At 32.9% G+C, this 26,819-nt stretch overlaps 2 protein-coding genes across 3 annotated transcripts in view; both read left to right on the top strand.

Moving 5' to 3' along the window:
• LOC144844236 (DNA repair and recombination protein RAD54-like) overlaps positions 1–26,819 on the top strand; it is a 172,400-nt gene that overhangs the window by 12,213 nt on the left and 133,368 nt on the right. The gene's annotated exons all lie outside the window — the stretch shown is intronic.
• On the top strand, positions 1,711–26,572 carry LOC144844224 (uncharacterized). Of its 2 annotated transcripts, none has more exons than XM_078701016.1 (21): positions 1,711–1,955; positions 2,156–2,196; positions 2,644–2,721; positions 11,783–11,846; positions 12,895–13,032; positions 13,421–13,511; positions 13,719–13,813; positions 14,165–14,332; positions 14,602–14,701; positions 15,270–15,376; positions 15,582–15,623; positions 16,103–16,279; positions 17,002–17,070; positions 17,162–17,318; positions 18,303–18,437; positions 19,165–19,256; positions 19,564–19,665; positions 20,467–20,604; positions 21,502–22,925; positions 23,256–23,329; positions 23,887–26,572. In XM_078701016.1, exons 1-21 carry the CDS (start codon positions 1,881–1,883, stop codon positions 25,773–25,775), a joined length of 5,256 nt encoding a protein of 1,751 aa, XP_078557142.1. In that variant the 5' UTR covers positions 1,711–1,880; the 3' UTR covers positions 25,776–26,572. The 2 variants fall into 2 exon arrangements, with proteins under 2 accessions (XP_078557142.1, XP_078557141.1); XM_078701015.1 differs by having other exon boundaries at positions 16,103–16,354.

Below are 26,819 nucleotides of genomic sequence, written 5' to 3'. Positions count from 1 at the left end.
TTTTGCCACATTGTTTATTTTTTCATAATTTTTGTTTTCTACAACGTTTGTGTAGGCCTACAAAAAAACAAGGATTACTTTCCCGGGTAATTTGAACTATACAACTTTCGACTATCTCTTTATATGATAAGAAAGGGCTTGTATAAAAAAAAATTCCCCAAAAAATTATGAAACATAGGGGAAACAGATCGATAATTGGAATGCAATGGATATACAGTAATTTTATATTCGAAATGGGCGTTCTCACAGATAATCGGTTTAGTTATACCGCCCCCATGCCACCCAAATCTGTGGTACTTTTTTGTTCATCACCGATTACATCACTTTTTTGAGAATTTGAAATATTAGCCACAGGAAATCGTCCGTGAATGTCATCAGAATATGTTACGTTACGCCATCTATTTTTATCCAATGTTGTCAGTGGTAACAATAAAAAAAACCGGTTTGGGCCGCCTATTATGAACCATTTACCATTGATGTACGATATTTAAAATTGAATCGAGAAAATACCCCTTGTCTGTCATCACCTTTCCACACATATTCCATCTCATGAATTCGTTCGGTTCACGACCATTCACTGCTACTCCTACGCACCGGTATCTTCTATTCTAACTCGTTATCGTCGCAAACCTACGCATGTCTATGAAATATTGAGGCCTTCATTATAATTATGAAAATTATTGATCGAAATTAAACAACCGATATTCATTTATTTAGTTTTGTAAATAAAAAAAAATTGATTGAAAAAAAGATTGACTAGTCGAGTCAGAGAGCATGGTTTTAAAGATGTATTGTCTCCCTAAAAATAATTCTTAAAACTGTTTTTGTTGTATAACAGTGCTATTTTAATGTCACATAGGCCCTATTTATCCACTTTGACCAAGAATTGAATCTGGGACAAAATAGTCAAATTGGCTGCCAGCTAGTGGATTTCATTTAACCATTTATTGTGTCTTTTTTTAAGTGAAAACATTTCATGTTTTGTGTTCTGAAACAATTCTTTAGCCAAAACGTTTTTCATTTGAGGAGAGGTTTCTAGAGTTAGATTAGGCTACAGGCCTTTACACATTTTAAAGAAAACTTATATGCGACGGGCACACCACCGTCCATTTTGTTTTAAGATCATAATTTGATTGGGTTTTACTGGTTAAGACGCCCAGAAATTCCGCTCAAGACTTCAAAATGTCTAAATTGTGATTTCGCGCCATATTTAGTTTTCGCGCCTTTTATTTTGTGACCGCACTGGACTCAGCGCCGGGATCCTCGTATCCACACCCTCCTCGTTAGTCTATACGATGATCAGTACTCATTTGCTGTTTATTTAATGGAAGTATCAATATGTTCTATTAAATATATTTTCACATTTTAATAACGCGCTATCACTATCAGAGAAATTAATAATTTAAAAGTCCTCAGAAAATTGTCAAGTGACAAGTAAATGTGTTCAAAAGTCATGTTGTCAAGAAACAGGATGTAGGCAGATTATCTAGAATTGAAACGCCAAAACCCACGCGGGAAATCCCTTTTTGTTTCACGTGTCAAATTAAATGACTCATACAGTAATATAGTATGTTTAGCAATAACTTGACTTTTCTATGTTGTTTTAGTACGTACTACTCGACTACTACCACCCCCGTCAAAAAGCTATTGAGACTGTGTGAAAAATCAATTTCCAATCAGAGAAGCGTGTGCGGGTCATGTGATCGACGCCAGCCACCACCACACTTGTCGGGTGTTTTTGTCTTTTGTAGTGGTTGGTTAAATTCTACTACGATCCACTAAATTGATCGTGGAATTTGTGTGGGAAAATGACAGGCTAGACTGTCTTCAATTGAATAGAAAACCTCGGATTGATAATAGAAACCGTAAAGGATATCATAATGTCGCAGGAACTTCGGCTTCATAGCCCAGCAGGCTCAGAACCTGCCAGTTATCAATGGCCTTTACAGCACACGGTAGGTAGAATATTCATTCAGCGAGCGTGTGTCGTCCGCCCGCCCCTCTTTAAAGATTTCATTCAGAGGCCTAGCTTTGTATTTAGTTAACCACTAATTCTGAGGAATATACACTATATATTCCGGTTGTAGAAACCCAGACTGTAGTGTTTGTGTTTACGATAACTGATAATGTTGTTGTTGTTTGTTGTTTTTGACAGGATAAAATAGACGGAGCTCATGAAATAGTGGACACAATACGGTGAGTGGGAAATCATTTTTGTTATATTTTTGTGTGACCTTGGAGCCGTGCCTTTAAAGATTAAATACACAGGCCAAGTTATCAAGGATGTAACAGATGGAGTGTAGGCCTAAACAATGGAATTTATTAATATTTATAAGTTTACTCTATGCTTGCTAGGCCCTATATTATTTCTTTGATATTGTTAGATAATTTACTGTGTATGACTGAAAAACACAATTTTCAATTCACTTAAAAACATTTTGTTGGTTTATGTGTAAGGTTTTGCATTTGATTTCCCCGTTGGCTGGTAACTACTCTTTCTGTACATATCAAATGTTATTTTATTTCTGAAATAAAAGTACATTAAATATAATACTACCATTTATAGTATATTGTATTAAATATTGAAATGATGATAAATATTGCAGTGGTATTATTATTTAATGTAAATATTGTTTTCATTAGATGGGTATGTGAAGAGATACCTGAACTGAAGCTTGCGATGCAACGTAATCAAGTCCTTAGTGATTATGACACCAAAAGGTAGGGATATTATCTTCTTTTTTTTAAAGTTATAGTAATTTACAATGTTTTCTTCATCATTCATTCTTCATTCATTTACAGTAAGTAAAAATATTGTGTAGTTTCTAATCTACTGTTTCAAATTAATGTAGCAACAACTTATTACTACCTGTATCATATCATTTATTTCGCCAAAATTCAAATACAGTACAAAGACATAAAAACAGTAAAAAGGTAAATCAATGAGGCGGGATCACCTAAAAGTTATAACCGTTGAGAGGCTATCCACATAGAAATACTTACATAAAATGAATTACACACATAAAAAACACTACTTTATATTGTTGATAAAAAATATGATATAAAGTATTGTAATTATTGTATATAATAAGTCAGACAAAGTAGATTAAAATATAATTTTCTTTTATTTGGATAATAAATGGATTTAGTTAGTGAGTATTGTAATAAAATATTATTAGTACAGAAATCTATAGGTAATATGTCATGATGAACATGGAATGACCCAGTTCTGCTATCGTACACAGCAGACGACTGGTTGTTCATTCATCATTATTAATATCATGGATGAATAGTTACTGTTTATAGTACATCTCATTATGAATGTAACAACAATGCTTATGATTGTGACTCTTATTATTAATATTAAATTTACTATATAACTTACACTATTAAATATAGTGTTTACTGTTAATCAAGAACATTTTTTGACTGAAACTTAGATAGTTGATGTTAAAACTCATCTGATGACTACATCAGTAGCATTCACACAGGATCTTTAAAATTGTAGTCTAAAAAATTGACAGTTACTGTATAGTTAGGTTGTACAGCTACTGTACACATACTGTACTACTTAATTTGTCTTAAAAGATCACCACCTTAAAATAATTATAATTTTCGTAAACAATTTAGTATGCAGTTAAACTACTGTACTGCCATAATCAATACAGTAGGTTCTTGTGTCGTACAGTATGGTACAGTAAGCCTGGCTTTATTAAATTGGTTTTGTAGCCCGCCCACCAAACATGGCCTGATTTTGGGGGAGTGGGCTGTATCAGCCCTCGCTTTTATACAAATGACCCTGGCAATTGTTTTTGCAAATATTGAAGTTGGCAAATTGATACCATGGTAAACTCATACTGTATACAGTATCGGCAATTACGTCGGCATTTCCAAATTCTGATGCTAATTTTGGGGGATACTGTACTGGATACAAGCATGGAAATCTGTACAGTTAGTAATACTAATAGTAATATGCAGTATTTACCAAATAAATTATGATTGTTCTGTTTGTTAAAAAAGATAGTAAAGTACCCATGATGAACTATAGCGATTAAGGTCACACCATACATTGTTTACGAAATATTTACTAAAGCCTATCTAATCTTTTTTCACAATATAAAAAAAATATAGGCCCCCCTCCCCTCCCCCTAAAATTGATCAATGAACCACATCTATTCAGATTGTGGATCTGACCTTTCAACTCTTTCAACTATTCAATTGTTGAAAGACAAAGGAAGATAAAATAAAAATCCATGGTGATAACTAATGCATTACCTTTGTCCACAACTTATAATAGGCCTTTTTTAGAATCAATTAAGGTTTTAAGTACTGTACTGTATCTATAAACACATTGATTTACAGTAGTATCTAATCTTAACACACTTACAGTAACGTTTGATGTTATTATGATTAATATTTATTAACCAGCAGGTTTCACAGAGGTACAGTACTTCTAGTACAAATATTGTTTTGAACATAAAATATTATTATTAATAATTAAAAAAGGAATAAGTCTATAAGTAAAAGCTCATAATGCAGTACTTGTATTCTTTTATGTAATTGTATCTATTTCGTGCCTAGCTTACCTGGATAAACCGACAATAGCCCTTTCTCCTCGAAGAGCGAGATATACTTTGAAAAGTAGAAATTTTCATTAAACACCCCTCTCCACAAGTGGTATAGTCCATGAACTATGCCCTCAGGTGGGAGCCGCCCCACAAACCACCATCATCATTTCTTTTCGAGACATGAGAAAATGTCTTCAACTTTCAAGAGAGCTTGTACAGTGGTATGCTGTTGCAATATATGAATTTAGTATAGTGAGCACTGTACTGTACTTGCTGTACTGTAGTTCAGTTGAGCTGTATTGTAAAAAGGCTTTCGCACCTAATGTATTTATGTACAGTATACCAAAATAGTAATTTTATTAGAATATAATGATAATGACAGGAAAATAGAGTGAAATCTTTATAAAATCTAATTTAATCTCTTTTTATTGAGGAATTCTTATAAAATGTTGGCTAGAATTTGTTTGATTTTTGAATATTATCAAACAATAAATTGAGAAGTATACTGTACAGTTGTTGGCCATTGGCCGCATTAAGTTCCATGTAGCTAAGTATGATTACTGTGAATTAAAGGACAACTTTACTAAGAACCATATTTTGAAAACGTTATTGTTCTAAAATTAGTACATCCCCAATTAATACGTTGTCAAAATATATTTCTCTGTAAAGTTTTGGGAAAATCCCATTGTATCCTACTAAAATCTCTATTCTATGAAAAAAAGTAGTATCGTATCCAAGAAGTCATTTTTTAATGTCATAAAAACATTAATGTACAAAATTAGCTAGAATTTCATGATTGCATAGAAATGTAAGGGAATAGGGGAAATCCCATTTGTATCCTAGCTAAAATCTCTATTCTACGAAGAAAAAAAGTAGTATCGTATCCAAGAAGTCATTTTTTAATGTCATATAAACATTAATGTACAAAATTAGCTAGAATTTCATGATTGCATAGAAATGTAAGGGAATAGGGGAAATCCCATTTGTATCCTTTCCAAATGGGGAAATCCCATTCTATGTTGTTTGTTTCAATCTTATCCTTAGTAGTAGTGGATGTTAATTAGTAAATTTAATTTTTCTTTGAAAGTACTGATAATACATACTTCTTACTGTAAAATTGAACCATGTGTTTCACACTCTATTCATCTCATTACAATTACGTCTAAAAAAACCCCATTATAGAACTTGCATCTTTATGAGCCTCATCATCATGGTCTGCATTACATACTACTGTAAGCTCCATACTATATAGGTCAATCAAACACACTGTACATCAAAAGTTCAAAGGTCAAGTTCATGATCTTGTGGCATAATGATGTCTGGAGCTGTAATAGCTTTACTATGCAATTAAACTTTCTGTGTAGGATTTTTATCTTGCTCTGTGGAATTGAAATTCTGATGTATTATGAGTGAAATTGACCCATTTTGGATTAGAATAATTGATGATATGAGGAAACTCTTTAAATACATTTATACTGTAGCCTGATGAAAAGGCAAACCATTCCCATCATGAGGATCTGTATATTTTTTGTATTGATTTTTACTGTGGGTGTTTTATGTAGTACTATAAAACGTAACAAGACGGATCTATTAAAGTATGAAAGCATAGTGAGTGGGATCCCTTTAAAAAGATATGAAACTTTTCTGATTAATCTCAAATTGAACTTTGTTCATTTAATCGAGATAACACATTTGTATTGTATTTGATCAGCTGTTCAGTATGTTTACAAGGTACATGGGTTAAATAATGTCTTATTGACAGATATTGATAAAGATTATATAGTATAGGTGATCTACTGTACGTATACTACTCTAGTCTCTTCATGCGCATCCATTGTTTGAATCTGCGACTAAAAAAATAAAAATATATCTTTAAATCATAATTTTTAAATATTTGGATGAGATTTGAGACAGGATAAAATCATATTGTAGGAAACACTAATAAGATTAATTCAAAATGAGTCATGTTAACGTTTACAGACACTTTCTCAACACAATTGTCTGTTCACCAACTTATAAATAAAATAAAGATGACAAACAGGCTCAGTAGAATTCCTAATGACAATCCACATAGTTCTCAACTTATTTCAGTCTCGAAAATTATTCGTACCAAAATAGAGAAAATTTGCGTGTCAAAACAAACAGCCATTTTGTGTATGCGCACATGTTTCTAAGGGTGCATGTGGGTATCAGCATGGCTAACTTTACTTCTCTGGTGGTAAGCACACACTATATGGCTTACTTTACTTGTCTATTGGTAAGCGGACACTGTACTACAGTATATGATAATCAGTTATTCAGTCTGGTTGAGTTATTACTATTAGACAGAATAGTTGCTATGAATTCAAAGTAGCCAACTATTCAAATTACAACAGTATGTACAGTATGTGACCAAAATAGTATTATTGTAATATATTATGTATAGCTATAGACAGGAATAGATTGATTATTATTTGCTGCAATGCACATTTTATAGTATGTGTGCTCCACTACACATTTGGTGTATTTAATCCTTGAAAAGGATGATTTAATTAAGAGAGAAAATACAAAATACTGTATACTATTAATTATATAGAACTTATTGTACAAGATACTGTATTGTATTTTCCATGTTGCAAAGGCATATCCCTATGTAAAAATGTGTACATCCTTATTTTTCATGAGTACAATTTACAGGATTTATGAATAGCGAAATGGAATGGCCGCCATGCTGTGGATTTTCTACGGTTTACTCTATCTTATAAACCCTTTCAGAAATATGAATACAGTACTGTACATATGTGTGCAGTATGCCCACTTCATTGTTTTCTTTTAAATTTATTAATACATTTTATTAAAGTAGGTGGTTCTTGCAGCTATAGGACTTTGTAGGAAGTTAATATCCAGGGACCATGTTTATAAAATGGCAAAAAAACATACTGTACATAAAGTTATTAGATGAATCATAGAGTAGCATAGGATAAGAAAATTAGCAAGGAACTTGGAAAGGAAAGCCAGCTTCCTAAAGGAGAACATCCATCCTGTAAAACATCATTAAAAAGGAGGATGAGCAGCTAAAGTAGAAAGAGGGAAAAAACTGGTACAATATGGTAAACAGGAAGTTAGCAAATGGAAAATTAACATAGGTTCACTACAGCGCAAGGAAGCTAGTGAGTTAAAGGAAATTGATGTCAGTGGAAAATTGAATATGTAGCAAGCTAGTAAGATATAGGAGTGTATCAAGAATAAGATAAATTGTTTCTGTATGTAGATTTGCCAACCACAGCCATGCATAGAAAGGAGAGTCTAGAAGCAGAATTTATTATATTTCTATTACTATTACGTGACTAGCTTACCTGGATAAACCAACATAGGCCTTTCTCCATTAGAGGGGAGAAGATATCGAAAAGTAAAAATAATCGTAGTATTCCCCTCCAAGCTATTGGTATCGTCCGTGTACTGTATGCTGATTACAGTATATTGGCATACCTGTATAGTACTGTATAGTATTCTAAAAGACTAACTACACATTTACCATAATAAAATAACAGTATCCTAAAGTTCAAACGAAATATTAAAGAGACCTGGAGAAATGATGATATTCTTTTAAAAAAATAAATTAATTTATAATAATAAATTAATAGTAGAAATTGAATAAAGAAAATTTGATTTAAATATACAGGTACAGTATAAAGAGTTACTATCTAGACCGAATCAAGAAAACCATGTTTAAAAAAAAGGAAATCCTTATTACAGTTTAGTAATTACTGTATGTAGTACAGTACTGTAGTAAAAACTGTAGTAATGTAAAATTTGTACAGTACTACTCAGTACTAAAAATGTTACAGTAACTGACAATTTAGATTCTAAACAATGTTTGTGTGTTTTGCAAGAATACTGTAGTAATATAAACCACAGTATACAGTACACTGTAGTATTTGTTTTATGCTATACAAGCTGTAGTATTTGTTTTATGCTATACAAGCTGTAGTATTTGTTTTATGCTATACAAGCTGTAGTATTTGTTTTATACTATACAAGCTGTAGTATTTGTTTTACAATATACACTATAGTATTTGTTTAAACTAAATTACTGTACAATAATGCAGATGTTTTTCAACATGACATTTCAGTAGTACGTACGTACCATTAAACATTTTAATAATGTATGAGTTTGCTTAATTTGAATAGTACACTGTACATTATTATTAGTACCGGCAACTGAATAGGTAATTCCTGAATACATTAACCTACATTCCCGATTAATGATGACAATAATTTACACAATCATGTTTAGTATAAATGCGTGTCTATTCAGTTTCTGTCTCTTCATGATGTCGGTGAAGATTATTATCACTATTGATAACATCACAATTATAATTTTTTTATTGAAAGACCTACATTGTACATGAATATTATTATTATTATTTGCATTATTTCATAATCGATTTGAGCCTGCAGTTAGATTACCTATGTTTCTTCTTTCTAAAGAACTCTGTTTTATCCTTTTTCAACATCCTGGTTACACCTAGGCTACAATTATTCCAACAACAAAGGAACATTGTACATTATTATTATACATTTATTCATTCACAATATTCACATCTTTCATCACATACTAACAGCACTAAATAAGTCCATTGATAAAATATGTTCCATTGGGTGATTGCCAATTTTAATATTACTGTATGTCATTGTCATGATATTTTCAGTCAAACCCTATTCTACTTACAGTAATGTAACTATGGAGGAAACTAAAAGAGTGACAGATCTCTGGACATACAATGTCAACAAAAAAAGAGTTGAAAAATGAAAACTGCGTTATTTAATGTAGTACAGTAATTGTATAAATATTCTGAGTTTTTTATCTTCTTGAAAAATGTTGTGTATAATATCACTAAATTTTAATGTCACATACTGTATTATAATGTCACATACTGTATTTTAATGTCACATACTGTATTTTAATGTCACATACAGTACTGTATTATCAGTCAATTTTACCAAAAATTAGTTAAGACCACGTAGAATAAAAATGAAATATGACTGTAAAGTTTGAAGTACTGTAGGTGTACTATTAGTTAGCAAAAAAAATATTTATAAATGTCAAGTTGAAAAGAAAAGGAAATGGAGCTTTACATACCTAATCAAAAACCACCCACATAAGGTCTTTTGAACATCAACGACATTTTAATGTTCATTGGTAAATCCACTAAGTACAGATGATAATGATGCAGCCTAGTGCTTAGTGTTAATTCTCAATAAATTCATATCGTCATCATTAAGACAACAGATTTTCTGTTTTATAAAAAATAATGTTAATGTGTAATATAGGTCCCAGAACACGTCATTACTTTTAATAATAAAAAAAAAGTCATCATTTATACAGTGAGTATGACATGAATTTCTGTTTAATTAAATTAGAAAATAATGTCAATGTGAATTGTACTGTGTACGTACCGTAGGTCCCGGCACACATTACTAAAAAAACATATCTCATCATAGAAAATCATCATTTATAGGACAACTTATTTTCTGTTTAATAGAATTAGAAAATAATGTTAAGTGTACTGTGTACGTACTGTAGGTCCCGGCACACATTACTAAAAAAACATATCTCATCATAGAAAATCATCATTTATAGGACAACTTATTTTCTGTTTAATAGAATGAGAAAATAATGTGTACTGTAGTGTACTGTACCAAAGATATATTATAGTTAATATAATCATATTATCTCTGACTGTACAGTACATATTTCTCGGTACACATTACTAAAAAACCTATCATAGAAAATCATCATCAATAATGTAAATGTGAAGTATACTTAGACATTACTAAATTAATAATATACCTGGTATATTAATATATATGTACAGTATATAAAAATCATCATTTTTACTGTACAGTAGGCCAACTGATTTTCTGTTCCCGGTACACATTACTAAAACATTCCTAGAAAATACTTTGTAGAGTATCATCACATGGTTTTAAACTGTTGATTAGACATGGACTACATTTCTTAGATCCAGTAAGCACGGATCCGGTTGTCATGGTGATAATGTCTGTTCTTATAACTAATCTTGATTGAATTCGTGACGTTGGAATTGACGGTAGAATATGTCTGGTTTATTTAATCTTAATTTATAATGTCCGGTTGACGTAATAGTTTTTTTTTCCACAATTCACAGTAAATTTTGCGTCCATTTAGTGTCAATGTATTCTCAGTTTATACATTGGTGTAAGTTGATGTTTTAAATAAAAAATCAAGTATTTTGAGAATTTCACATACTGTAATACTGCGCTGCTACTGGCCAATGAGGCGAAAGTTGATGGTCGACTTTAAGAACATGCAGCAAGGGGGCCAAATTCATACCTAGGTCCTCTAGGTACAATACTGTCATACATACACTATGATATTATAAATTGATGCTCAAAACTCTAATTGCAGTTTATATGATACAATGAATCAGTATGATCTTCTTATATGAAGGAATTACAGTATGTATTCGTACTGCAGGTCAAAGTTAGGTCAAGAGTAGCAAAAGGTTGAGTACCTTATTAAAAGATCAACATTGTATAACAATGTAACCATTAATGATTATTATAGGGTGATTATGTGACAATATTGATATAAAGTTTACAGTACACCACGTATATTTAGTTCTGAAAAGAACTGTTAAGTTTTGATCAATATACCTTGATCGTCCTTCAAACAATATACAGTATATGTGACAATGCTTATAGTTTTAGCTGAGGAGATGTTGTATTAGGATAACAGTATGGTACTACAGGTCCTATTTACATGAATTGCAATCTAAAATCGGTTTTATAATCCTCTTTTTTTTTAATAATGTCAGTTCATTTACTTAAGCTAGCCTACAACAGTAATGTGGATTATTGTTATTGTAAGTCATTTTACAAATAAATTCAACAGTTTGTCCATCAAAGATGAATTTTGTCGTGGAAAAAAAAAGTTAGTACTGTATACTCATAATTTTACCATAAATAATACTGTACAGTGTTACTGTACTGTAGGTGTTACTGTTCTGTAGGTGTTACTGTACTGTAGGTAAAGAAAAATAATAATACAGTAATTTACTGTGTAAAGTTCTGACCAGTCAGTGTATATCAATGTAAAAAAAAAAAAACATTGAGACATTATAACATTAGATTTTAATGACACTGTTTTCAGTGAACTCTAGACTGTTCATTTTGTTTTTTATATCTTTTAGCTATGAGAGTATGCACAGTCTGTGTGAGAGATACAACAGAGCAATTGATGCCATACTCCAGTTGGTAAGAAAATCAAAAATATTAACTTTAAAGATTAATTTAATACAATTTTTATTGGGTTAACTTTTTTTGTTTTCTGAACTAATTCTCCAAAACCCACTCAATACAGAGAACAACATTTTCAACAACACAACCCTGTATTAAAACTTCCCACAAAGAAGAACCATAGTTCCCACATGGATCTGGTTGAGTCTGGGTACATTTGAATTACTCTAACAAGGTTTTAACAGATACACAATACAGTAACTTAATTGATAATATTAATAGTAATACTGTATCAATCTGTGAGAACAATTTCAAAGTGAAAGATAAATAAAAACACAGTTGAATGAATGTGAACATTTGTTACCCTTGAGAAAATGAATCTTTGATTTGAAAAATAATAAACAAAGTGAAAATACATTGCTTAATACATGGTATCTATTGTTGTTTTATGTATCCAGGCATTATTAATACTTTTCATCTTGTTAAGCAGATTTATTGTGTGGTTACTGAACCACTATACTACAGTACAATACAAACCTTAAGCTCTGTCTACACTATCAATCTTTATGCAGGCCTTGTCTTTTAAGGCGAGCGAGTGCGATCACTTACCTAACACACTCTTAAACTGCCCTTGAGGAGTGCGATTTACAACACGCTTAAATTTGGTAAACTTCTACACACCAAAATACAAACAGCACACCTACAGCCACCCTGAATGTATTGAGGAGTGCAATTTGTAGCACACCTATAATTTTCAAAAGACAAGGCTGGTTTATGTGACAAAAAAATGTGATGTGCCCATATATGGACACGGTGATGTCATCACTACCTTTGGGCATACTGTATCACTACCATATTTAGGCACATCATTTTGTCAAACTAGTTTGATAGTGTAGACAAAGCTTAAAGACAGTGACAGAACTATCGTATGTGTATTTCTCATTTTAGTGACCTTTCTAACACGGTTTAATACATGAAGATAGTGAAACCGAGTTTGAAGATAAAAAGATAAACAATTATATTTATTTTTTAAATAATAAGATCATGTATTGTTTTGATTTTACAGAGAAAGGGAACGACATGTGCTAACCCTTGTCCAAAGAGGGCGTCAACAGATCTTCTCAAACACATCCTACAGCAGGTTTATAACCATGCTATCATGGACCCTGATCGACTTAACGCCTATGAACCTTTCTCACCTGAGGTGCGTCGTCTTTCTAGTCTTTCTTATTTCAACCTTTTACATCATCAAAGTCATTCATATCACCATGGCACCACCATTTCTTATAATCATTATACTGTAGTAAACTCTCCGAATAACTCTCTGAAAAACAGAAACTTTCCCAAAACCAGAAACTCTCCCAACAGGTCCCAAATATGTTTTTTCACATTCCGAATACAGGACTTTCCAGACATATTTGGCCAGCCAAAAGGTGTCCAGTATTGGGAGAGTTAACTGTATTATAATCGCCAACATATTTAGATGGCTGTATGTAATGTGTAAGAATGAACATTTTAACTATATGTTATAATCGCCAACATGTAGATGGCAGTATGTATGTATGTAATGTGTATGAATGTAATTTGTTTAGGTGTATGGTGAAACATCGTATGATCTCGTAGCACAGATGATAGAAGAAGTAAACCTAACATCAGATGATAACTTCATTGATCTAGGAAGTGGTAAGTAGTCCCTCTATCCCCTTACACCATCTCTTTATAAAAAATTAGGAATCAGGATGTTGGATTATTAAATAAGATTGTTCATGTCTCTCCTTTTTATCTTTTTTTAATCATCGTTATTCCTCGTATCCTCCTTATGCCTCTCATCTCGTCAAAATGTGTGTTCTTTGAGATATTGTATAATGTGAGAATCGTTTTGCATTACAGGTGTCAGTCAGGTGGTACTCCAAGTTGCTTCAGCTACTAACTGTAAGCTTGCCTATGGAATAGAAAAGGCTGATGTGCCTGCTGAGTATGCAGAGGTTAGTGAAGCATTAAATTTATTCAGAATTGTATGCAAATGAGTATTGATTTGTATTTATTTGCATTATTTATAGTGGTTTACATATTTGTTCAGGTGAAAACAGGTACAGAATATTCCATTCCTTTGTTCAAAATGACCACCTGTTATTAGTAATGTGTAAATTAAAAAAGAAAAGCTACAGTATATAAAAGGTAGGAAACAGAAATTGTTTGGTGAAATAAAAATGGACCGAGCCATAGAGTATTATTGTAATGTGGCTAAGAAATCAGAAAATAATGATATTAATAATAAATAATACATACATAAATTTGAAATTGAATAATAAAGTACTTCTTTTTCATGTCAACAGAAAATGCAGGTTGAGTTTAGACGTTGGATGAAGTGGTACGGTAAGGACTATAGCCCATTTAAAGTTGAAAAGGGTGACTTTCTGTGCGATGAAATGGTTGAAAGAGTAGCTAAAGCAGCAGTGGTGTTTGTGAATAACTTTGCTTTTGGACCAAGTGTCGACCATCAGGTGAGTTTAAACAACAACAACTTTGATTTACGGGACAAACCTTATCATGGAATAGAATCTTAATATACAAACTGGGCAGAGAAAGACCAAAAACCAGGTGGAGGGATGAGATTGTCACATTTGCTAGCATATACTTAGAGCAGCACAGGACAGAACATGATGAGCTTAGGGAGGCCTTCACTATCCAGTTGGCTGACAAATGATGAGAGACTTTATATGTGTACTTTTTTTAGTTCAGTTTGTTGATACTATTTTTCTTTTTTCAATAGTTAAAAGAAAAATTTGCCAATATGAAAGAAGGAGCTGTAGTTGTATCCTCCAAAGCATTCTGCCCACTTAATTTCAGAATAACAGATCGTAATCTTAGCGGTAAGTATTTTATAACGTTTAATCTAGCTTAATGATTCGTTCTCCTCCTCCAATCCCCACCCACCCTTCTCTTCAAAACTATTCTCCCCTCTTATCTTATTATTATTAGAGCATAATGTCAGTGGTACATATTCAATTAAGAATATCTTTTATGATCTATAGCTATACATTTAAGTGTGTCACAAAGTTAAGCTCTGTCTACACTATTGAACTTTATATTTGATGTGGCCATATATGGACATGATGATGTCATATCACTACTATATTTGAGTACATCACACTTTTTTTGTCAAACTAATTTGATAGTGTAGACATAGTTATACCTTTAAGTATGTCACAAAGTTAAGCTCTGTCTACACTATTGAACTTTATATGACAAAATGTGATGTGGCCATATATGGACATGATGATATCACTACCATACTTTTTAAACACATCACACTTTTTTTGTCAAACTAGTTTGATAGTGTGGAAAGAGCTTTAGAGAAGCAAAGTGTAATAGTGCTTCAATTATATAAGACTTCATTTCTTTCAAATTATATACGTTTTTGTTGTGGTCGTATTTCAGATATTGGTAGCATAATGCGAGTAGTTGAACTTTCACCTCTGCGTGGCTCGGTGTCTTGGACTGGTAAACCTGTCTCATACTTCCTACACACAATTGACAGAACAATTGTAAGCTTTAAATAAATCAAGTATTGTATATATCCAAGTATAGTCCCAGGGAGGGACAAAACTAGAGGGTGGAGTTGTACTCAGATTAACAATAGAATTGACCGAAGTCTTGTGTCAACATTTAGCCTAATTTAAGGAGTGTAATTACTGAAGCATGGCATTGTTTTGTTTTTAATAATTTTACTTCATTTCTTTGTTTTTTCAGTTGGAAAGGTATTTTAAAAGTCTAACCGATCCTCAGGTCCGAGTAAGTAGCAATAGACTTGTATACTTGTAATATACTCTTTTTTTAATTATTATAAATATCAAATAATGTGGTAAATTTTGAATTTATTTTTCCATCTCTCTTTTATTATTATTTATTTATTACTGCTTTTGGACTCAATACCAAAATAAGGACTTTCTCTCATAAATCAGCAACAAACAACAAAAATTAACTTCTACAAATCAAACATAATGATAAAGAGTCCAGTTCAGTCGCCCCACATATGTTTTCACTGTATTGAACTTTTCCAAAGAATTCCATCTCTTGCTGGATATCTTAGTCTCTCTTTTAGTTATATATTAAAAACAAAATGAAATGGAAAGAATGTTTTAGAAAAAAGAGCCAAGCTTGTATATAGTTTGACCAAAAAGCATGGTAACTATTACAAACATGGAATTTAATTCATGACTACAGTATAGAGATAAAAAAAGATTTTGAAAACTAAAACATTTTTTTGATAGGAGGAAGAATACCAGAAGTATCGAACAAGTATAAGACGAAGGGAACGTGAGGAATTCAGTGCGGCCAAAAGTATTGAATTCACTCAATCCAGCGAGAACGACTCAATGAGTGGGTGCGGAGAAGGAGCAACAACACGCCGACAGTGGACGGAGATTATTAGTGACGGAAAGGAAAACGTAAATAAAATGATGCATGAAAAATCTAAAAAGTCACAGAAATTATCAAAGAGAGAAACATCAAAAACACTTAAGGTTGTATTGGGGAAATTCCCAGTTTCCTTTTTATATTATTTTTATTTTAATATTATATGCTTTTCTTATTTGCTTACTACCCTTCTTAGAATTTTTAATTATTTTTTTTTTCAGAAGTTTTCCATTTGTTTAATTCCCTTTTTTTCTCTACACCCAGTCTGTTTCTATGCCTTTTAGACATCAATTTTTTTTATACTGAACCTTTTTTATTTCATGGTTTTGGTCTTTTCTGTAATATATGATATTGCGATAATATAAGACCAATATATTTTTTCTATTTCCCTTTTTTGTTGGTTTGGGAACTCTGTTATTACAACTGTCCACACAAAATAATACAAACATTGAAACTATTTAAGCTAATAACATTAAAAAGCAAGAATTATTTATACTTTTACAGTCTAAATATTTGTGCATGTACACAATAAATATTGACATTTTTAACTAAATGTGCGTGTGTTTTGGTTTCTCAATACATTCCAGTGAGGTTTCCAGAATTTTTTTTAAAGAGGGGTGAAAGGCCCAGGGCCTAAAAATTGGGCTAAAATTAACCAAAAGTTCTATCATTTGCATTATATTTTTGTAATTTGAGGGGGCCTATGTACCCTATGAATGATTTGTATATTATTAATAAGTCTGTGTTTTTGTAGGATACCGATATTGAGGATGATAGATGGAGGAAAAAGAAATTAAAAAAGAAGAAACAACAAAAAAGACAGGTAAGAATTGTTTTCAAAAATTAAATTTTTACTAGGCCATCTATATTGCATTCAATTTTACTGTAAAATCCCGATTTAAAATGTTCTTCAGGTTGGCAGCAGGGGTCGTGGACGACCAAAGAAGGAAGCAATGGCATCAAAGCAAGCCAAAAGAAAACACAAGCCATCCTCAACGACTTCAACAGGTCTGGACTTGCTACATGAGCATACAGTGTCAATGAGCCAATCACCACCGGACAGAAAGAAAGGTAAATAATGATCATCAGTTTATCAATATGGAGGAGGAATACATTACCCTTAATTTTAATAGATGATATCACGAACTACATTTTAATTTGGATATGATAGTGGAAGTGTAAAGCTCTGTCTACACTATCAAATTAGTTTGTGTGTGAAAAGTGTGATGTGCCCAAATATGGTAGTGATATGCTTAACACGTTCACTGCCACGGCGTATTTATACGTAAAAAATTGCGTGTCGCTACTTGCCAAGACGTAATACTACGTCAAAATCGTAGCACTTTTGTATTGTATGTAGAATCGCTGGCAGTGGTGATTGGAACAGGAATTATCGCATGGCAGTTTATGAATGATGTACGTAAACGATAATCTAAAAATAAATGTCATATGTTTGTTTGTGTTTATTCCCTCATGCATTGAATATGGTTGATACGATGGCGCCCTCACACTCAATATAATCATCTCAAACATGTCATAAATTGCGCTAATAGTAAATAAAAATAATAATGCACGTGGACAATGACGTATGAGCGTGGACAATGACGTATATGAACAGTTTGACCGATTTTAGCGCGGAAAATCCCCGACGTATATTTACGTTCCTGGCAAAGTCAATAAAATTGTTGGACCATTGCCAGTGACGTATTTATACGTCTCAACGGTTTTTCCCGCCATCATATTTTGAATGACATCATGATAGTCTGTGACCAGATGTTACACTTTCAAACTGTAATTTAATATGTAAACGGGACTTGGCACTGGGACAGAAATTACGGAAAATGCCTTGGCAGTCAATGTGTTAAATATGGTAGTGATATGACATCATCATGTCCATATATGGGCACTTCCCATTTTTTTGTCAAATAAAGTTTGATAGTGTAGACAGAGCTTAAAAATAGTGAGCAGAACAACATTTTGTATATTTGTATAACCTCTCTCATATTTATAGTAGTTATTTTTATTAGTAAATAATGAATGTTCGTTTTGTTTCAGGTCCAATGTCTACTAAGCATAGTCCATCATTCAACATGCCTTGTATGGTGAAAGCCTCTCAGAGTAACTTGACATCACCCATTAGACTTTACCAACCTACACTACATCAAGAGGCTGCTATTCAAAAACTACTAGGTAAAATACTTACAATGTAATTTATTGTTTAGTGCCATTAACTAAACACTGAACCACTTATTAATTCACATTGCAGTTTGTCTGGTAATGAGTTGAAGTACATTTTAATGTCTTTCAAATGAGCTACTCGTGATCATTGTTCCTTTAACAACAATGTTTAAAGGATCATGGTTCATGTGAACTCCATTAGCATTCATGAGTTCATTATTAAAGGCCTATTTCTGATACAGTATTACCATATTTTTTTTGTTCAGGAGGGTTTTAAGGGAAAGTTTATTTGGAGGAGGCATTCATTTTTTTGGGTGTAATATGGTAATATGTATAATCAAATAAATACCCCCTAGATATAAAAATATACAACACAATTAATATTGAGAAGTGATAAAATACAGTAAAAATTGTATCAAAATGCATGGTAAATTGTAGATCATGCTATCATACTAGAAATGGAAGTGTGTTGTAATACAATGTTGTTTATATAATATGCATATGGTGGGATGTTTATTCAAGGAAATAAAGGCCCGGGGCGTTTATTCAAAGCCAGGTGTTTATTCGAATAAACATGGTAATTGGGAGTGTCACTAAAAGTTACAACTCTTTCTACATAAATATTAGTTGGTAACTAGTTCCTAAATTGAAATATTTCATTATATAAAATAATTAATTTTTATAATACCTTAGAGCATCGCAACAATGTATTGATTTTAGTTTTTTGTTTTGGTAACAGATAATTACAGAAATCAATTGTTGGGCTTTATGTCATATATGACAAATCCGGACTACTTAGCTCAAATACATCAACAAATCAAGCAGGAAAAGGTAAATAAAATGTGTATTATAAAAAAATATAAAAGATGTTATTAATTCATAAGAGTATTTGTATTATTAGGGAGAATCGTTCTTAAAATGTATTGTAGTAACATTCTAAAGCTCTGTCTACACTATCAAACTAGTTTGACAAAAAAAGTGTGATGTGTTCAAATATGGTAGTGATATACCCAAATATGGTAGAGGTATGACATCACCATGTCCATGTATGAGCACATCACATTTTGTATTAATCAAAACATACTGTAGATAAATAAAAATGACAATGACAAAAAAATCAATTGATGAATCTTATTAGGCTCGTCAAGAACAATTAAATCTAAAGAAAGCTACTTTAGAGAAGCAGATACAACATGTTGTGAAAGATTCTATGGGCTTACTTAACAGAAGGCTTTTGGAGGTAAGCTTCATACTGACCACTAGTTACATTATCACATTAAACTGTGTTTCAGAACAAAAAGATATCTTACCATATCAGTACAAACGATTATGATTTGCAACCATTTAAGAGTTTATAGCATCGTTGTCTGGCCTGGAATCCGCCAAAACTGTGTTTACGAATCAAGTAAACGCATCCCAATGTCCTGGCATTCTTCTTCTTCTTCTTAACATTTTCGTCTTCCGACATTATGCTTTCCCCAATTGTTTCCATTTTTGTCTGTTTATGGCAGGATGGTTTGTTATTGTGTTACATGTCCTTGTAAGTCTTTCTTTTTTTGGTTCATCCAGTTATTTCTACGGGTCGTTTTACTTTCCTGTTAGTTTCCTTCATTGTTTGTTTGATTGGGGTATCATCCGGTATCTAATTATAGTCTTTTTCCTTTGATTCTTTTACTCCATTCTTCTTGTTTTGTTGTCTCGTATATTTTCATATTACACACTCTATCTGTTAATTTTATATTTAACATTTTCCTGTGATATATATCTATACTCTCTTGTAATTTTTTGTTTAGTACCCAGAGTTATATGTCCTGGCATGCGCATAATTAAAATGCGGTAACTGGTTTCTAGATTGTCACAAATCAAAAGCTCCCTCAATGAATATATAAGATATCGTTGAGAGACACGCCCTTTGGCGACTCTCAGTGCGACCTTTTTATGTTTCACTGAAAGGAATAAATAAATAGATATAATAATAGTGATAAAATGATAGATCACAAACGTAACCGCGATAAATAAAACTATAAATGTTTCATTGCAGCTTGGTGTCGAAGCAAAATCTCCATCTGAACTCATCAGTCGTGCCAAGAAGATAGTCACCCAACACAAAGATCTACAGGTAAAACAAGACAGCGTACAGATGCAGATAACGGACTTGGAATCAGAACATAACAAATTGGTATGTTGTGTCGTGTTGTGTTTTTATGTTGACATAATTAAATACTGAATTTTCTAGTTTTTATGAAGTTAGTAACTTTTGCCACAAAAAAAATTGATAATTTCGTTTAAGATAATAAAAACCAATAAAATAAACAGTTAAATTTAATGAAAAACCTGTTGACTTCCGGTCAGTTAAATTCTTTCCAATCTAATTTTTTCATCAAAGTGAATATTAAATTAAAATAGCCTATTCAACACATTTTTGTGTTTTTTTATTTTTAAAGCTCAGGTACAGGCATGAATTTTAAATATAATATCTGGTTAATTGTACATAAATCAAATATTTGTAACAGAAATCAAGATGAAAAAACATGAATTTCCCTTAATATGGTCAAATACAAAATTTGTTAAAATTCTTCCATAAAAACCAGGAAGACATTTTTTCAGTAGTTAGGTAGTTAACCTAATGTAATAACATGTCTGGTGACTCCCTAGAAGGTGAAAAAAGATGGTGGATATACGGTGGATAATTTTTGATATAGCATGAAAATAAAAATCTTAAGTTGAGTAAAAATACCAGAAATGTAATATTCAAGTTATATTACCTATATTTAGTCATCTGATAACATTTTTTACCACACCGTTTATTTTTCATAGCTTTTTAAAATGCCTCTCTATTTACAAAATTTGTGTACAAAAGAATAGAGATTTTACTGTGTAATTTGAACTATCCCCCCACTGATAAGAAAGTGCTTATTTTCAACAAGCTCGTGTAACACAAATAAAATCTCAAAAATTATGAAACATAGGGGAAACTATAGATCGATAATTATTGGAATGTATGATCAATAGAAATTTTTTGCCCGCACCTGGCCTTTAATACAAATGATTCATTTTTTTAAATTTTGGTTTACAGATTCAAAACAGTAATGTAATAAATCATGTTTTAAAGAACGTTAAACTGGAGAATAAATCAAATCCATCGATGTTGATACGTGAGCAGATTATAAACGAGATGAACAACCAGAAACATCTTAAGAGTCGTGCCACCATACTGGAATCGGAACTTGTCACTCTGAAAAAGCAAGCCATTAAACAAGAGAAACTATTGAAATCTCCTAAGCAAGGCAGGAAGCAACGGCAGCGAAAGAGCCCTGAAAACTGTAAGCCAAAGATCCGACGTCTATCGACTAAAAGTCAAGAGGGTGCTGAGGCTGCGGAAGCCCAGCTCTTGTTGCTGAAATCGCTGCATAAAAATGCTGCACCACTCACTCAGGATGCCTTCATACCAACCAGTTCAACAGTACTAACAAGTATGAGATCACCTATAGGTAGTATTCAAACTGCTGCTACAACTACGCAACCTTCTGTTATTCACACATCAGGTACTATGTTCCCGCCCGTAAGTCAAGTACCGTCAAGAACAAATAAACAGCAACCATATAATAGTACTACATCACCTCACACTGGCATTGCAGGTGTACCAGTCTCGCCTATATCTCCTGTATTTACCGGTGGTCAACACCAAACATCTATATTTGGAAATTTAGAAGTGAAAACTGAAAACCCAGTGTCTATGAGAGAGTTTAGCGCCATGGCAATGAAAGGCAAAAGCCCAAACCAATCTTTACAGAGTCAACATTTTTTCAATTCTGGTGTTGTAAAACAAGTCACTTCTCCTCAGAAGCTAAGTAAAGTTCATGAACTTAAAAAAGACCAGTCTTTAGAACAACCTCTAAGTCCTCAGAACGTTGACCTCTATCCATCAGAATCTTTGACCTTACCCACCACCTCAGTGCCACTCTCAAGGACATTAGATGACATTGTGAATAGATCAGCCAGTAATTCTAGACTCACTGTCAAAAAGAATGAAGCTACGACAACACTATCAACCGTCCCAATGATGGTACTTGGATCTGTGCCAACACCCATTTACAGTATCCCAGCTTCAGCTCTTGGACCCCTTACAGCAAAAGCTCCCCAATTATTTATTGGTACAAATGGACCTGATGGTCCAGGCCAAATGAACGCGTCAACTAAAGACACGAAAGGAAAGAATGAAACCAAATCCAGAAGAAATACCAGAAAGAGATTACCAGCTTCTGCATCTGAAGGAGCTAGTGCAGCAAAGAAGACAACTACCGCAAAGAAGTCTTCTGCTTCGACAGACCTCACAGCGTCACAGGATGTCTTGTCTCTTGTGACAACTGTCAGTCAACCATTAGACATTAGTGCCATTTCATCACCAGAAGGTTCTGAAGTATCAGAACCTGTTATAAACATGAAAGAGGAAAGGCTTCATCAAATAAAAGAACCAACCAGTCAGCCATCTGCATCCAGGTTAGTTGTACAACATAATTCATTTCATTTATTTATTTTCCACACTTTGTACAAAATAGAACTAAGAAAAAAAGATACAAAGAAGACAATATGTGAACGGAGATCAAAATAAGTAATAATTACTTAAGCATTGACCACCTAAGCAGTTGTCGACATGACAAGTACACTAAAACCTTTATAATACTGTATTGACAAAAACAAATATTAAAGAAAACATTGTGAATATGAATGAGATCATATTATTATGCCATAATAAAAATGCATCAATGGTAAATTTTCAAAATTGTATTTATATCACTGATAAAAAAATGCATTTGTTATTTTTTGTAGGAGCGTAATAATTGCATCTCAAGAACCAAGTTTGAATGTTATGGAACTAAAACGGACTTCAGAATCAATAGAAGGTAGGTTGTTTGGCGGAGGAATATATCTGGAAGAATTTACCAATTATTTGTCCATATTCGAGTCCAGTTTCAGAAAAGAGGTTTATTAGAGATACCAACCAATTTTATTTATGAACTACCAAATCAAATGATGAACAAAGAACTGTGGTTTGGCATTGGATGCGTCTGCTTGATGATGGTAATAAAAACAAAATCATGAAGATTGAACTTCTCATTTCACAAAATTATACCAAAAAGTGGTACCGATATCAGTTGTCATCTTTATGATATTTTAAATTATGTGTCATCAGTGGTCATCTTGATATTTTAAAATTATGTATCAGTATTCAACAAGCCACAACCTTTTTGCCATACACTTATTTATTTATTCCTTTCAGTGAAAGATAAAAAGGGAGCACTGAGTCTCCAAACCAAATGGTGTGTCTCTCCACATAATATTTTGTTTTATTTAAAAGTAGAATAAAATATTATGTGAAGACATATTTATTATTATTGTTAATAATTTGCATATTTTTTAATGACTTTATAATTAAAGCATGAATTTTTTTATTTTATAGATCGTGTGTCATCACCACCTAGTCACCTTCTTACTCAAACTGGCAAAGTAAAGGACTCGCCTAATAGTAAGAAATGGCAAGCAAAGATTAGTAGCGGGTTTGATGCCTTGATGGCTTTTGCCTCAAATGAAGCATGTAGGAGTAAACAAATAAGGAGACAAAGTTCTGGAAATAGTCCAAGACCAAAAGTGGAAAGGCCAGAGCAAGAGATTCCAAATGCAATGATCCCTACAAATGAAACCATTACCCAATCAACGAATAGTACAGGTGGGTCGACTGAAGAACCGGAGTCTGTAAACGAACCATTGGTAGCAACAAATCAAGATGAGCTCCCATCAGATAGGAATGCTCCCGCATCAGAGTCTTCGGTTGATGCCAATGAATCGGCACGTAGTTCTCGTCATGGAGCTGATGATGAAATTCAAGCCGCTATTGCATCTATTAGTTCAATAGAAGATACAACCGAAGAATCAAGAGCTAGTTCTGAACTTCCACCGGTTAATGATGAGTTTTGGCGACCGAAGACACCTGGTGGTTTACTGATAAGTTATAATGAGAAAATTGCAGAACCTCCTATTACACAAAAGACAACAGATGAAATTGGATTGGCCGAGATTTCAAACGATATACCAGAGACCCATAGTACGACTGACATATCACAAGAGCAACATACTAGCTTAGAATCTCACGAGGAGCCCTTAAATGGAACGTTAGCTGTGAGTGAGGAAGTCAAGTTATTTGGTGAGGGAAAGGAATCGTTTTCGTGTTATGGAGAACAATATCACAAAAAGTTCTCGAAAAAAGAAGGAAGAGAACAGTTCCATAAGAAATTTTCGATGAAAGAAGGTCGGACATTTGCCAAACGCTATGCCCCATATAATACACCTGAAGCTCCTGAAGAAAAGGTCAGAGAAATCACTTATGCTGCAAAACCTAATAGCAACCAACAACTCATCACAGAGAAGCAATATCAAGAAGAAAGACAGATGCAACTGCAGACTATCAACAACAGGCCTCAGCAGCAAGCACCAGCTGCAACATATTGCCTCACTAACAGCGTTGTGTCTACTCCAAGCCAAAGCTCAGCTAAAGGTGCAGCAAAGACTAGACGAAAACCAAAAGGTAATAATTCTGGTTTACAAAAGCAAAATGCATGGGCAAACCATCCAGCTAACAATCAACAAATGAATTTCAATCCTTCGTACCGCAACGAGATGGTTGCGAATGTTAATAACATGAGCAACCGGCAACAACCAAACCCGTATGGTTCAGTAGCTCAGGCGAATCAAACCGGAAACTATATCTCGACAAACCCGCAAACTAATAACCAGCATTTAAGATCAGGGAATTTTAGCAATGCCAATAGTTACTCATCTATAATGAGCAATCAGTACTTTAAAAACCCATATAACTCATTGAACCAAGTGCACGGAGGACAAGCAGCTAATATGCAGTCGGTAGGACCTATCGTCATGAGCCAGCAGTCATTCACTCAAAGTAACCCTCATACTCGCAACTATTTTTCTGCTACTAAATACTTAGCCAATGGAATGTCCATCACAAACTCACCCCCGCCGCCCCCTCCTCCACCTCCTGCTCAGTCATCTAGAAGTAAGCAAAGTAAGGCCACGGAACCACCGCCACCTCCGCCCCCTCCTGGAGCCCCGCAAACATCGAGTCAGTCATCCACCAAAATGCAGCACTTGAGGCAGAATTTCCGCATGGGCACGATGTTTCCAAATGGTATGGTGCCATCATACAATATGCCTGATATGGCGATGTATTATTCCAGGAACTACCAGCAAACACAGACAGCAACAGCATCCAACCCTAAACAACAGCAGCAGTCTAACACCAACTACCTCATTCAGCAAATGCCTCCGAGGTGAGCACCTGGTAGTATAAATGATTCTTAAATTAATAAATAATATTCTAGATAAATTGTCATTTCCATTTATAATAAATGTGTGTGTGTGAACTATTTATTTTAATACGTAATGTAAAATGTACTAAAAATGAAGGACACTTGACAAATACCTCATTTAAATATTCATAAGGTTTATAAACCAACCACCAGGTGTGAAAATGATGTCTTTTCTACAAATGAGGTACATCTAATGTCTATTTACAAAAATATAGATTTAAATTCTGCATTTGTTCAAGATACTATTACTCATTAGCTGCTGTTTTATCTTTTAAATATGCAATTTATATTTCAGTGGCATTCTTGAATGTCTGTTTTTATCTGGACTAAATTGCTTTATCAATTTAAAACATTCATATTTTAATTTAAAACCGCATGAAACATGAATTATAAAACTGTGTAATTTCAATCAAAAAATGTAAGTGTTACAATGTAAACGAATCAAAGTATTAATTATTAAAATATCATTTTACATAATTCTTTAATACTTTTATACACATTGCGTACAATAAATATGTTGTGGTTGTAGTAATTAAGAAAATCAATGTGCAATGCTGCATGACATTCGGTACTTTAACATCTCGCGTTAGTTAAGTGAGTCCCCTTCCCACTAAATACATGGTGCTATGTATATGTTGCAACCCCCATTACATTAAACATTACAATGCTGCAGTTTTTCTGTTTGTCCATATGCTGCATTGAAATACAGTAAAACTAGAGATCTTTATAAACCATGCAAACTGGATCCTTGCCATATTACAGTTTATAATTATGTTAAAGTTTGTCAAAATGTATTAGGCAGTTATACAAGTTATTTGGTATTGATTGATATTGATTTGGTTTTAATTTGGTATTGATTGATATTGATTTGGTATTGATTGATATTGATTTGGTATTGATTGATATTAATTTTGTATTGATTGATATTGAATTGGTATTGATTGATATTAATTTTGTATTGATTGATATTGAGTTGGTATTGATTAATATTGATTTGGTATTGATTGAT

The sequence above is a fragment of the Antedon bifida genome, chromosome 6, assembly GCF_963402885.1.
Source record: "Antedon bifida chromosome 6, ecAntBifi1.1, whole genome shotgun sequence".
In the NCBI taxonomy this organism is placed as follows: Eukaryota; Metazoa; Echinodermata; class Crinoidea; order Comatulida; family Antedonidae; genus Antedon; species Antedon bifida.
The sequence above is the reverse complement of the archived record's forward strand: the minus strand, read 5'-3'. Positions and strand labels throughout refer to the sequence as shown.